We start from the raw sequence: 14,501 nt of genomic DNA, 5'->3' as shown, positions 1-14,501 counted from the left end.
AAGCGAAAGTCACCTATGCTTATTTTCTAAATATAAACTAATGGTTTTATCTTTCAAGTTTTATCTTTTTATATGGTTTTATAAAAAAAAAATATATTTCAAATAATTGACTCTGTAGATCAAAGTTAAAGGATAGTAAAATTTAATATTAATTTTTTTTATGTTTAAAATCTTCATAAAGTTATGTATAGCGACTATATTTTATTATAAACTTGATGTTAATATATTTCAAAGTTAAAGTTATTTCATAGTTAGAAATTTTTATTCTGAATTCGATAAATGAAAAGTCGCATAGAATCATAATATATTTTAATTAATTTTGCGACGCATTATTTAATTTTTTTCTGGGCTAGTTATTTGATAAAACTTGATAAATTAAACCATCAATCGATCAAGACGCAAGAAATTTGTCATTTTAAATTACTCTAATTTGTTTACGGCTAACCCCGTTTAAACTATTTTTTCCACACGGCGCAAATATGAGAAGATAATACTCGAAAAGAAAGATCTTTTTTCGAGACATTATACATACATTCAGTGTGTGCGCGCTTGCGTGTGTGTGTGTGTGTGTGTGTGTGTGTGTGTGTGTGTGTGTGTGTGTGTGTGTGATCGGTTAAATCAATTTTATTAATTTAATAATAGAATGATTTAATTTTAAAATGATATTGTTTTAATGGACTATTTATCGTGAATAACTGAGTGCGTAAGTGAAAGAATTATTAGAAATGAATATCGTTCGTAGAAACACACATAAAATAAAATGTGCCACGAATGAATTAATATAACAATGATATAATAACTGCGTGTAATTTGTAAAATAATTCGTTGCCGTTGCGGCGTCATTGCACTAATCATATCTTTCACTTGTGACATTCTCCATTTACACATTACTTATTATTGACCTCTTAATAAATTAAGACGGAGAAAATATCACGAGTAATTTTCATTGTACTATTATTACATTAATTTGTTAATAATTTAATTACTTAATGTAAAAAGTATATGAAAAATATCTATATGTTAATTCTTTAGTTAAAAATGGTTGCTTACATTAATTTTATGAAAATTCAGTGACGGGTTGCTGATAATTATAATTGATAATTAGGTTTATTAATTACTCGTTACTCCGTCTTATGTTGTTAATTTCTAATAATTTTTACTCAAAATAAAATTTCTGAAATACTTCGATACGTTTTAAGAAGATAATATGAAATTTTGTGATTGAAAAAATGATAAAATTATCTAGGTATTGTTTCTTAAAATTATTACATAAATGTTACGAAAGAATGATTGAGCAAAGTGCTTTGAACGTATCAACCGTATACGGTTTCTCCTTAAAAAAAGACTATGTATAGGATTATAAGAATTAAAATTAAAATACAAGGTGTACAGAGATACGAAAAAAAGCATCGAAAGTTTGGCTCTTGGGGGTAGTTCTTTCGCCACTTTGTCTCTAATGGCATGAATTATTTATTAAATGTAAATCCTATTTTTTTTAGCCTTTAATCCTATACATATAAATCAATTTATTTTGTTCTTTTTTTTTATCACTTATTCGTGATGTAAAATATTCGAAAAAAAAGAACGAATGAATATCCAAATATTTTGCGAAAGAGTTTTTCCTGACAACACTGAGAAAAAAGTATTTTGCTACTAAGGATATTTTTTTTGATAATCAGAATACTTGGTATTGTGCTACTAAGAATACGTGGTATTTTGATTATCACAATAAGTATACTGATTTTCACAATACCTAGGTATACTGATTATCAGTATACCAATGTAACAGACTATTAGATGTTTATAACCTCACTTTACTGGCACAAATCAATTGACTTATAAAGCTAACAAAACAAATTAAAATTAAAATTAAAAGTGTAATAATAAATTTTTTTCAAGCTAATATAATGAATATTAGTTTAATTCTATTTTTACCAGTGCATAAATCAAATAAACTAACTGTTAGTGTTAAAACGTCGATGGCAGTGACAGAGCATATATTATAGTTTACTGCGCAGAGTATAGGTCTTGAACTGACTTATATTCTGATAATCACAATACTTGGTATTTTGATTATGAAAATACCAAGTATTGTGATTATCAAAATACTTTTTTCTCAGTGAACCTTTAAAAAATAATAAAAATTTTGTTAAGTTCATTTTAAAAATTAATTATGGTAACAACCTTTAAAGAAAAGATGTCATCGTACTTCCCTGTGCACTTATGGAATGTGAATAATGAAAACTTTTAATGAAATTGAAATAAATAAATAAATTTACCAACCGAATAAATAATTTATAGTAATTACGTAAGCATTATTTCATAAAATATCATTTATAATATCAGTATATATGCACTCACTACCTATAAATTTAAAATTGTATTATCATCTAATACTGCCTGGAAATCATAAGGTAATATTTATTATATCATTATACTAATATTATTTTTATTATTATTAATTATAATTAATAATTAATATTACTATCATTAATCACAGTGTATCTATATTGTTGTATTTAAAAGCCGTACTAAATATATAAAGTTTATAAATACAGTTTATGATTTAACCCTTGCAATTACAACAAAATAAGATGAAAAAAAAAAACAATGCAATAGACTATTATGACTTTGCTAAGCATGACATTCTTATAATTTAATTGATGTTATGTTTTTATGTTCGGTGATTTTTTAATCATCAACATTTTTACTGCAATTATGATTTTTAAGTTAAACTTAAAGTATATAAAATAATTACGTGTAAATATTATAACCTTAAAATTTTTATATGAAAAATAATAACTTTATATATTGTTTGAAGTTTATAATTAAATGACAATGAACTAAAATTTGTTCTACACTCTTTATGTTTTCAATAAAAAAATATTACAATTATAAAAAATATTTATATTTTTATGTAATATTCAATTCTAATTTAAAGAACTAATTTGAACAATTAAGTTGGTTTCTATAAATAGTATAGATAATTAATACAGTGCTCCTTCTCTACGATATAATAAGTTATCTTTTTTTCTCTTGTTAGTAACTAATGAAAAAATTGAGACACAGCTAATATATCTTAAGATAGGAGCACTGTAATAGCATTTGACGATGAAGTCCTCATATTAGTTATTAATTTACTAATTAATTAAGTTTTGAAGAAAAACGTTTACTTTTTTTTTACTGTTTATATTGAAGAAATATTACCATCTTCAGGAAAAATTAATCTTTATTAATAATTATTATACGAAATCACCCGAACATATAAAAAATTTCTAACTTTAATAAATTCCATTAGCTATCATCCATCAATTGGATGAGTGTTAAAAAATAGCAATAAGTATAAAATTAAGTAAGCAAATGTTAGCGAAACTGATAAATTACAGTTAGAATACTAATCATGAACTAATCATTAAAAATTTTTCTATTGAGAAAAAATATTTTACTTATGGTAATAATGAAGCATTTATAAATCAATTTAAAAATTTTAGGTACAAATTAGGATATCGACGTAATAATAATTTTGAATAGGCTAAGGGTTTTTGAAATTTTTTAAAAGATAATTCAAAAAAGTTAATACACCCATTTAAATGGATATCAAAATTCGAACAAGCATAAATTATTTCATCACAAATTAGAGATCGATGTATTTTTGTATTTACCACAAATTAACCTAGGGATATAAGGTTTATTATTTTATAAGCTCACTAATAGCTTAACAAAAAAAATGTTTTCTACTGCTTAAATGAGAGACAAAAATTACGATTAAGAATCTTCACCGTCAATAGATTTCTTATTTTTTACTTTAATTTATTAAATAATACTGTGAAAACTCTTCGCAATTTATTTTCGGTTAAATCAAGATCTCTTTTTTGTTGTTTTAGAAGCTTAAAGTTTCTCCATCTTTCACGAGTTTTCGCATTGCGTGGGCCCCAATTGACCGCTGGTTTAAAAATCTATAAGAAGTTTTAGAAATTAATTTTTTCATATAAATTAGTTTTTTAAAATATTGAGCTCAACATACATCAGATAAGCTTTTTTCTTTGTTACGTATGATGGTGGTGAACATTAAAATTACAAACGGCAATACTCCACAGGCCAATAAAGCCCAACCAGCAACTAATAAATAGAAAAAAGTCGTTCAAAGCTGTATTCAATGATTAGTTATTTAATATTTTAAGTTATCCAAAAATATTTTATACCATATGAAGAAGTTGGATAATATTCATCATTGTATGTAAGTGGTTGTAGTGTAATTAAAAAATAAATTAATATTGTGAAGAGCATAATTGGTGTTAAGAAGACCCAACAAATGCGCCAGAAGAAGAAAGGTCTTTTATTTGTCATAAACTCGATGTCGTCCAGAAAATTATCGATTCCTAAAAAAATTGTATACTACTATGTTATAATATGAAAATTATTTTGTTTTATCATTTATAGATGACTTTACCATAAAACCATGAAACACCAACAACTTCTAGCATCGCTAAAACCATAATTATAAATGTGCCTCCAAAGTAATCTACTAAATTAATCATATATAATCCAGCCTAAAAAACCAAATAATAGAAAATATTTATCTAATTAATCTTACACTTATTATTAAAAACGTAATTATTAAAAAGTGGGGTTCACACTACTTGTGTTCATGAAAAATAGGATAGTTAATTTTTTCATAAATTTGTTTTTTCCTTAATGCTCAATTTTTTTAGGGTATTTAAGACTATGAATAAATTGTTCTGAAAAAAAAAAAAAAAATTAACTTGAATCAAGAGATAAATTCTTGAACCAAGAAAATAATTTTGAAGAGTTTGATTGTCTTGAATCAAGACGAAAAATTCTTGAATCGAATAAAATTTATTTAAATTAAGAAAAGTTTCTTAGTTTAAAAATTTTTCTACTCAAACCAAGCAGATGAAGTTCAAAATTATTTACTTGATTCAAGTAAATTTTTTTTTTTCGACTAATCATACACTCTTCGTAAAATTTAAAGGAGCAAAAAAAATTTCAAAATTTTACGGGGATTTTTAATAAACTGTATTTCAGTGAAAAGTTATCTTAGCAAAAAAAATTAAAAAAAAAAAAATTTTGTCAACAAATTTTTTTTCCTCCTTTTTTCGGCTATCTTCACTATTTATCGATGTTAAAGCAATAAAACAAAAGAAATAAAATTTCTTAGCCATTTCCGAAAATAAAAGAATGTTTGTTTTAGGGAGCAAATCTTGCTCCCTTAATTTTTTCCAAAACTTCAATCAATCAGTCAAACTGTTTGATAGTTCAATTTGCAAATTGGGCTTAGGATTTTTATAGATTGAAATACAGGGGATCTCAATTTTAAATAATTATCATAACTATTGTAAAAAATGATCTTACCGGTGTACAGTAACAGATTCCAATACCAAAGCCAACTGTACAAACAGCGAGTACAATTTTCCATTGTGAGTATCTAGGAAATTGATCTTTAATAACACTGATGACAGTACTACAAAAAGCTACGGATGAACCAATAGCAAGTGTAAATAACATCAAAAAAAAACAGACTGCAAATACAGATGGCACGACAGAAAATTGCGCTAAAGCTTCTGGATAAGAAATAAATGCCAATCCACTTCCTGATCTGACGACTGAATGGAAGTCATCAGTTCCTAATTTGAAAGCTAAATTGCCTAAAATTCCAAAAATAGTAGTACCTGCTATGAGACTTGTGCAAAGATCAAGAGTTGAAACGATCATACAGTCCCTAAAATTTTAAAATATTAATTGCCAAAAACATTAATTTTATAATAAGTAGTGCTGTACAATTTGGCCGACTAAACCGGCCATAAAGTTTAACCAAGTTAATTAGTTCATCGGCCAGCTGGTTAATCCAAATTAACTAGTTAAACCGATTAACTAGTTAAACGGTTAAATTGGTTAAAGGGTTAGCTGATTAACCAGTTAAATGGTTAATCGGTTAAATAGTAAATTTACATTTTCCATTATATAAATAATAAATTATTATTAAATCTAATATTTTTAACATATTTACACTAATATTTATTTATTTTATGTGTTAATTTAAGATAATTATTTATTATGGATATTTATGTAACTGAATAATAATTTTTTTGTTTTTAACATAATATTATGGGTCATTCTATGTCAAATCGACCAATAGTTGAAATCAATCCCTTTCGATTGGGATAAATTGTAGTTAAAAGTTTCTTTTATCATATACAGGAGTTCTGCCAAAGGAAAAAAAATAAAAAATTTTTTCTCAAACGATACACGGAAAAAATGAAACCCGACTGGTTCGTTTTTGGCACCAGACTCAGTCGTGTGCAAGAAAAAATGGAAGAAAAATTAGTTTACACCAGACTGATTCGTGTACGCACCCGAATGAGTCTAGTGCAGTACAGGCAAATGCAAATTCAAAATTTTGCGATTTTTCCAGTTTTTCTATATTGTTTTTAAATACTGATTTTAAAAGATCCTGAAATTTTTAGAACTGTTTTTTTTTTTTCAAAAATATGAATTTTTCAATTGCAAAAAAAAAGTTTTTTTTTGTTTTTTGCAACTTCTAAATAAGGTAAAGTTATACAGATGCATAGTATTGAAATTTTGAGCATTAAAAAAATTAAATACACGACGTGGGAGTATTAAATAATAAATTAATTTCAACTTTTTTTTATTTTTTGGACGTAATCTTAAAGTCAGACTTAACGCATAATATAATTCATTATTTGTCGTTTTTTTACTTCATTTAAAATTGTTGACGCCAATTATCGTCTTACTAACATGGAAATGATTTAAAATTTGAGATTGAGCAACATTAATGTGCAGAAATTTGTAAGTAAAGAAGTATTCGAAAGAACGAAAAAAAAATTGATATTCTCATCACATTATTTCTTATTTTTATTGGAAATTAATATCTGTTTGAGTTATTTGGCGTTAAGGGAGTATTCTACTGTAGAATTTTGAAAAAATCGAAAATTTTTTTTTTTTTCATATTTTCAAAGTTTAGATATTCAAAAATATGTCATTAAAAGGATTTTTCAAAATTCCTATTATTTCATGAGTTATAGCCGTTTTAGTGACGTGGCATCGGTTCCGGTCCGACCGCTACAAGTTAATAAAGGTATTGGTGGCAAAGGCGCTGGTAAACTCACTGAAAAGTTTATCAATGAATTGTCTTTATATTATGGTTTGGCAATTCGTCGAAATCCAGATTCTGTTGAAGACATGAAGAGAGATGTGTGGGCAACCTACTTTCATAAAATTTCAACTAACGAAAATCCTCAGCACATGAATTGTTCATCTAGTTGGTGCAAGTATCAGAAGGCAATAGAAGACGGCACTATTGACGAATTTGACCACAAAAATCCTCCTCTAAATGACAAAGTTTTAGAAGTAATAAAACCAATTTATGAAAGTTTATCAGCTGATTCTTTATTGGAACAATGTTTGGGTTCTGAAACCCAAAATAATAACTAATCTTTGAATTCGTTAATTTGGACTTTTGCTCCGAAGCACATTCACGCTGGACCGAAGACAATTGAAATTGCCACTTTCTTCGCAGTTAGTATTTTTAATGAAGGTTTTATACCTATATTAAAAATCTTAGATGTTATGGGAATCACGATTGGCCCAGAAGCTAATGCTTTTGCAGCAAGACGGGACGAAGCGCGTATCGAGCGCTCGGAACTCCGGACTTCAGAGGCGTCAAAGGAGGGTAGAACTGCACGTCTTCACAAGAGAACATCAGAGAATGAGCATTTTGAAGTAGAGGAAGGATTCTTATATGGAGCAGGAATCGCCGATTAAAAATATGTAAGTATTCTGTACCATTCTACAAGTAAAATTGTCGAAAACTTGTCTCAAAACTTTGAACGCGTTTTTCTCGGAACTACCTTTTTTGAGCTGGCGGTAAGGATATCTCGAGTTCTAATGAACTGATTTACTTCAAATTTGAAGAGGATGTTCTCTATACGTCGCTTCATCTCGTGAACCCTGCCCAAAACTATAACTTCTCATTTAGTATTTTTAAAAAATTCGGAATTGTTAAAAAAATATGAAAAAAAAAAATTTTTTTTTCAAACTGCCGCCATTTAAAAAAAAATTTTTTTTTTAACTTATTCAAAGGTTATACGATAGCGGCATATATAATAATTAAGAATCCGTCTGTTTTTTATGTTTCAGATCACCAGGAGGGTTGGAATAATGCACGCCAGGACACCCTCTTTTTTTTTGACCCCCCACTTTGACTGCTCATAACTTTGTCAATTTTAATTTTTTTTTTTTAATAATTTTTTTATGTAATAATAAAACATCAATAAACAAATGATAAAAAAATTGATTATAAAAATATTTTTTGTTTCCTTCGTACAGCGCTTCTAAAACCGGGCGAAATTCATGCCTCTACAGTAGAATACTATCTTAAAAACTGTAATTAAAGGGAAGAAACAGATAAAATGTATCATGCGTTAAAAAAATAAAAAATCATATCATGCGTTAATCCTGACTTTAAGATTATGTCCAAAAAATAAAAAAAAATTGAAATTAATTTATTGTTTAATATTTCCACGCCGTCCATTTAATTTTTTAATGCTCAAAATTACAATACTATGCATCTGCATAACTTTACCTTATTTAGAAGTTGCAAAAAACAAAAAAAAAACTTTTTTTTGAAATTGAAAAATTCATATTTTTGAAAAAAAAAAAAACAGTTCTAAAAATTTCAGGATCTTTTAAAATCAGTATTTAAAAACAATATAGAAAAACTGGAAAAATCGCGAAATTTTGAATTTGCATACACGACTGAGTCTGGTGCCAAAAACGAACCAGTCGAGTTTCATTTTTTCCGTGTATCGTTTGAGAAAAAATTTTTTAGTTTTTTTCCTTTGGCAGAACTCCTGTATATGATAAAAGAAACTTTTGACTACAATTTATCCCAATCGAAAGGGATTGATTTCAACTATTGGTCGATTTGACATAGAATGACCCATAATATTATGTTAAAAAACAAAAAAATTATTATTCAGTTACATAAATATGCATAATAAATAATTATCTTAAATTAACACATAAAATAAATAAATATTAGTGTAAATATGTTAAAAATATTAGATTTAATAATAATTTATTATTTATATAATGGAAAATGTAAATTTACTATTTAACCGATTAACCATTTAACTGGTTAATCAGCTAACCCTTTAACCAATTTAACCGTTTAACTAGTTAATCGGTTTAACTAGTTAATTTGGATTAACCAGCTGGCCGATGAACTAATTAACTTGGTTAAACTTTATGGCCGGTTTAGTCGGCCAAATTGTACAGCACTAATAATAAGTATAAAAGTTAAAATTACAGTTTTTACCTTGTGACATTGTGCTCAAATTTGTTGTAGGAAGCGTACATTATGACGCCGCCAAAACAAACACCAAGTGAAAAAAAAGATTGAGTAACGGCGGCATACCACACTTTTGGATCAGTCATCTTGCTCCAGTCTGGTCGTAAAAAATATATTATTCCTCCGATAGCACCTTCTAGAGTTACAGCTCTTCCAAACAGCATGAACATCATAAAATATGGGAATATTGCCAGAAAATATGATGCTTTTCCAGCACTTTTCACTCCTTTGAAAAGAACTAAAAAGATAATGACCCAAGTAGTGAGAAGACATAACACCAATCGCCATGAAGGAGTACCAAGTCCATTTTCTATTCTGCTTTCATTAATGACCTCTTTGCTGATAAAGATCCACGTAATTGTTAATTTTTTAAATAAATTTCGTTTTAATTTATAATAGGTGCTGTAATGATATCTCACAAGAAAAAATGTTCTGCACTACTCTTTGAAGAATTGATACCTGAAGATTGTGGACTTGATGAGTTAAAACAGGGTTCACTCCATTCCGGAAAACATTGAGACCAAGGTAACGTCGACTGGAAGGATATTATTAAGTAATATAAAATGATAGACGATAAACCTGAATAGTAAGTTTGTACTAAAAATACTGCTATGGTCATTCCATATCCGATACCTAGAATACATTTTTTTAAAATTAAAATTTTGCAATCCAATGTATAAAGTTGTTTTTTTATATTGTCTATACCTCTAAAAGATGGAGAAAGAGCCCACATTTTAACACATGATTGACTCGTAAATTGCCCGAGCATTGATTCCATATAGTACACTGGCTTTCCAACCATGAAAAGAACAATAATATATGTGATAACAAATGCACCACCGCCATTTTCGTATGCAGTGTAAGGAAATCTCCAAACATTACCAAGACCAACAGAGTATGCAATGCATGACATGAGAAACTCAATAGGATTTCCCCAAGTCGCTCGATCTGTTTCCGTTTCTTCTGATATTTTCATTCCGTTCTGTTGATATTCAAATTTGGTAAACACATAGAATTTAGGTAATCCAATTTAAAAAAAAAAAAAAAAATTATAGAGTCTCACTCATACTTTACGAGAACATCTAAACAAAAATACTAAGCTTTGATACATAAAACAAATTCAAATTCAAAAAAGTTATAAGCTGGCAAATGAGGTGTGTGCCTTGATTGGCACAGACTTAATCACTTAATCAGCGAGGATGTCGTCATACAGTCTTCACCTCAGAAAATCATACGAAAAAATTTTTTTCCGTTTTTGATTTTTGAAAAATATTAAAAAAAAATTTTAAATATGTCTGGTAGGATCACTAAAATATTATTTAACTGAATTAAAAATTGTCATAATATGTTTATAAATTTTAACGTTAACAAACTGAAAGATCTTTTTGAAGAAATTCCCCCCCCCCCCCCCCAAAAATCATTTTTTTTTTATCTCTTAAACAATTTTTTAATGTCAGTCACTTTCAAAAAGTGACTATAAAAAAAAAGTTAAATTTTTTTAAGGCCAGAAAACTTCATTATTTTTGATAAAATGACAAGCTTTATAAAAAATTAAATAAAATTTTTATTTATAAGTATAATTTATAACTCATTTCTGGTTAAAAAAAAATTAAAAAATTAAATTCAAATTGTTCAATTTTACATGGAAAATGCTTCATATCCATTTAAAATTATATGAATATAGATTATTAAACACATCTTGTAATGATAGTGACTATAATCTTCATCCAGATGTTAATGAAATTTGAAGTATTTATTCTTTGAGCAATATTCACAACTAAGTTAAAAGCGATCAGTAAAATCATTCACATAACTTTATAACAACAGCTATTTAAAGTTTTAAAAAAAAAAAATTTATAAAAATGATACTTTCATTTGATCCTTTTGAAAAACTTATGAATTTGAAATATACTTTTATTTCAAACTCCAAATAGTTTTTCTTCTAAATTTAGAAAATTCATTTTTTATTTGCGTTTAAACACGTGTGCTCATTAAATGTAGCAGCAATATATGTTTTTACAGTATTAAGTAAATCAACAAAGTTTTAAAAACTTCATAATAGCTGCGAACCTCGGACTGAAATAGCAAACTTAAATTAATATTTTTTTTTAAAATCAGTAATATTTTGAAAACTCACTTCTTGGTTTACATCAGATTGCGGCCTTTCAGAAAGTACAAATATCTCCGTTGTACTTCGCTGTGATTTAGGATTTTTCATTTTTAAAAAAATAAAATATATCACCTGACTATACTTTTATAAACAAACTTTATGTTATGTTTATGATTAATTCTTTCAAAATATATTTCCAAACATAACATTTATTATCAGATTATGAACTAATATGGTACGTAATGATCTTGTCACTCTCAACGCTGGGCGGTAACTGTTCAAACTGCAGTAGTAAAACAAATAAAGATATTTTCTTCATTTGTTAAAGGTAAGTATTACATGTTGCCTGACTATCCCAAGGACAGAACTCGCTAGTGGTGTTTTAATCATGCGCACAATATTTAATATTGTGTCCATAAACTTCATATTAATTTATCTCTTTAACAATTGAGATGATCCGATTCGTAAGATTTAACGAATCAATCAATCAATCAATCAATCATATCATTTAATTATTAAATCTTAAGTCGTATCATTAAATAAAAATTAAAAACCTAAGGGCTTTGTAAAGTTTATATTACAAAAATATTCACAAGATAACTGATACTAACGTAGATCTTTTTTTATCTTTTCATTTCTTATTTAAAATTATATTATGTGAAGTATGAGTAACATTGAATTCTAGGACAAACACAGAAAAAGTTTCAGATCTTAAAAATGACTTTTATTGCACCTTATAAATGCACTTTTGTGATAAATTTATTGCAATTCGAGTATAAAACATTCGTAGTATTGAAAGAAGTAAACAAATTTAGCGAAGAAAACTTTAATCTATGATAACTTATCACATCGGTATTGACAATACCACTAATACTCAAACAAGGAAAAAACTTAACTTTAACAAGTGAAATAATTATACTATATTTGTTCACGATTATTATAACAATGATTCAGCTGAAGTAGTAATAAATTAATTAATAATCGACAAGAATCCACCTCAGAAACTTACTTCACGAGAGTCATTGAATTGTATACATAAAAGAAAGATTAATTGATGAAATATATTCATTAATAGAAAATAGATCGAGCTCAGTTCGCGTTGACAGTATAACAATTTATTCATATTTCAAGGACTAATTGCTTACTGCGACAACCATACTGCCATATATCATTAATAATAATCATAAGTATACGCTTGTTTATTTATACGGAACATGTTTTAAAATATAACTTTAACTTTATTCCCAAGTGATTATTTAAATCAGAAAATTTATACGTTAATATTCTATAAAATTACACGGATTTATCGAATGTAAAAACACTTTAGCACAGTAAGCTACAGTTTTTATGCGTCAATGTATTTAAATATTGCAAGACCGTTTCTGTACAATAAAAAACAAATACTTTTACACTCTGAAGCATTTTATTTATTATGATTATTCGTAACTTGTATATTTCACTCTATCGTTGAGAATTTCTGAACTCTTTTCATTTTTAACTTTCTGCTGGGAAAATCAATGATTTTCAAAAAATCGGGAAGTTATTTGTCTCACCCCGATTTTCAAAAATCAAGTTTTCATCAGATATATATATATATATATATATATATATATATATATATATATATATATATATATATATATATATATATATATTAGGGTGTGCCAAAAAAATCAACTAATTTTTTTTTTCAAAAAGTTCTTGAAATTTCGTTAGAAGATCCCGATGAAAAAAGTTTTTATCTAATTATGTATAATTATTTATGAGCATATATAATTATATATAATCATATATAAAATTATACATAATTATACATGGGATCATGTATAATTATATATAAGCCTATACATAATTAGATACGATCATACCTGGCTGTTATAACTCCATATATAATCATGCAAAAGTCTATATATGATCAGATCTGATTATATATGAGTCTATAGGGGAGGGGGGGGGAAAATGGGGTACATAAGAAACCGTTATGATTTTAAGGACTTAAATATGCTGATTTTTCTCGTTTTCAGTCGCTATTGAAGGAAAATAATCAAATTTCAAGTTGCCGTAGGAAAAAAATTTTTTTTTCTTGCGGGCAAAATGGGATAAGGTAAAAGCCCCAATATATGATCATGTACTAGTATATGATCACTCCATGTATTTGTATACCTATATTTGTGAATATAGATATACAAATACATGGAGTGATCATATACTGGTACGTGATCATCTATAGGGGCTTTTACCTTACCCCCTGAGAAAGTGAAAAAAAAATTTCATTATCCGAAAATGAAATGTCGTTAAAAAAATAACATTTTCTTATCGATAAGTCGACGAAAGAACCCAGAGAGATGAACAAATCACCCAAAAAAGAAACATTGTTATAGTTGACGCAATATACTCCTAACAAAAATTGAGGTAGCAAAAAAAATTTTTTAATTTTGTAGTAATTTTTGACGGGTTTCGCTTGAGTAAAAATAATATCAAGATAAAAAAAGAGTTCCCTTGAGAAGATTCTAATTTTTGGATCTCCCGGTGAAAAATTTTTTAGACATAGTTCTCACGCAATTCCAAGCAATAGCACGAAAAAAAACATTCGTAATTTTTTTGCACTCTCTTTCTTGGTTTAGGGATTCAGGAAAATTTTTTCAAGTTGAATGATCTTGTAGGCCTGAAGATCTTACTTTTTAAATTAAATATCTCACAAGCCCACCAAATGATTTTGAAGAAATTGGCGGCCTCTGACACAGTTTTCTGAGCATTGATAGTTAAATTATGACATCAAAAATTATCCGAGAATAAATTTCGAAGTTATTTGAAAAAGACATTCTTTTAGAATGGTTAGTTTACACAGAAAGAAAGGTTTACTTGAGCCAAGAAAATATTTTTCTTCCTAATTATTTCCTTGAGCGAAAAAAAAATTTTCTTTTTGACACTAGAAATTTCACTTATTCCAACAAAATTAACTCTCTTGTTTTAAGAAATATGTACTATGCGCGACATTAA

The 14,501-nt window shown here is 27.1% G+C and overlaps 1 protein-coding gene across 4 annotated transcripts; it reads right to left on the bottom strand.

The window, feature by feature from the left end:
• Window positions 1-3,573: 3,573 nt before the first annotated feature.
• On the bottom strand, window positions 3,574-12,527 carry LOC123258693 (sodium-dependent nutrient amino acid transporter 1-like). 4 transcript variants are annotated; one of them, XM_044718866.1, is made up of 11 exons: window positions 12,511-12,527; window positions 11,529-11,784; window positions 11,462-11,467; window positions 10,097-10,373; window positions 9,811-10,024; window positions 9,359-9,730; window positions 5,374-5,740; window positions 4,451-4,550; window positions 4,203-4,379; window positions 4,025-4,119; window positions 3,574-3,956 (listed from the first exon to the last, which is right to left on the bottom strand). In XM_044718866.1, exons 2-11 carry the CDS (start codon window positions 11,607-11,609, stop codon window positions 3,801-3,803), a joined length of 1,845 nt encoding a protein of 614 aa, XP_044574801.1. In that variant the 5' UTR covers window positions 11,610-11,784; window positions 12,511-12,527; the 3' UTR covers window positions 3,574-3,800. The 4 variants fall into 4 exon arrangements, with proteins under 4 accessions (XP_044574801.1, XP_044574803.1, XP_044574800.1 ...); XM_044718868.1 differs by lacking the exon at window positions 12,511-12,527 and having other exon boundaries at window positions 10,097-10,177; window positions 10,274-10,373; window positions 11,529-12,033; XM_044718865.1 differs by lacking the exon at window positions 12,511-12,527 and having other exon boundaries at window positions 11,529-12,025.
• Window positions 12,528-14,501: the final 1,974 nt, after the last annotated feature.

This window comes from Cotesia glomerata, linkage group LG2, assembly GCF_020080835.1.
Source record: "Cotesia glomerata isolate CgM1 linkage group LG2, MPM_Cglom_v2.3, whole genome shotgun sequence".
Lineage (NCBI taxonomy): Eukaryota > Metazoa > Arthropoda > Insecta > Hymenoptera > Braconidae > Cotesia > Cotesia glomerata.
This window is presented reverse-complemented; position numbering and strand designations above follow the sequence as displayed.

Excerpts from the sequence above, each read along its gene's own strand:
- LOC123258693 (XM_044718866.1), bottom strand. The coding sequence starts at position 11,609 with ATGAAAAATCCTAAATCACAGCGAAGTACAACGGAGATATTTGTACTT. Across the intron at positions 4,380-4,450 it reads TGGTGTTTCATGGTTTTATG|GAATCGATAATTTTCTGGAC; the intron begins GTAAAGTCATCT and ends CAATTTTTTTAG. Across the intron at positions 4,120-4,202 it reads TTATCCAACTTCTTCATATG|TTGCTGGTTGGGCTTTATTG; the intron begins GTATAAAATATT and ends TCTATTTATTAG.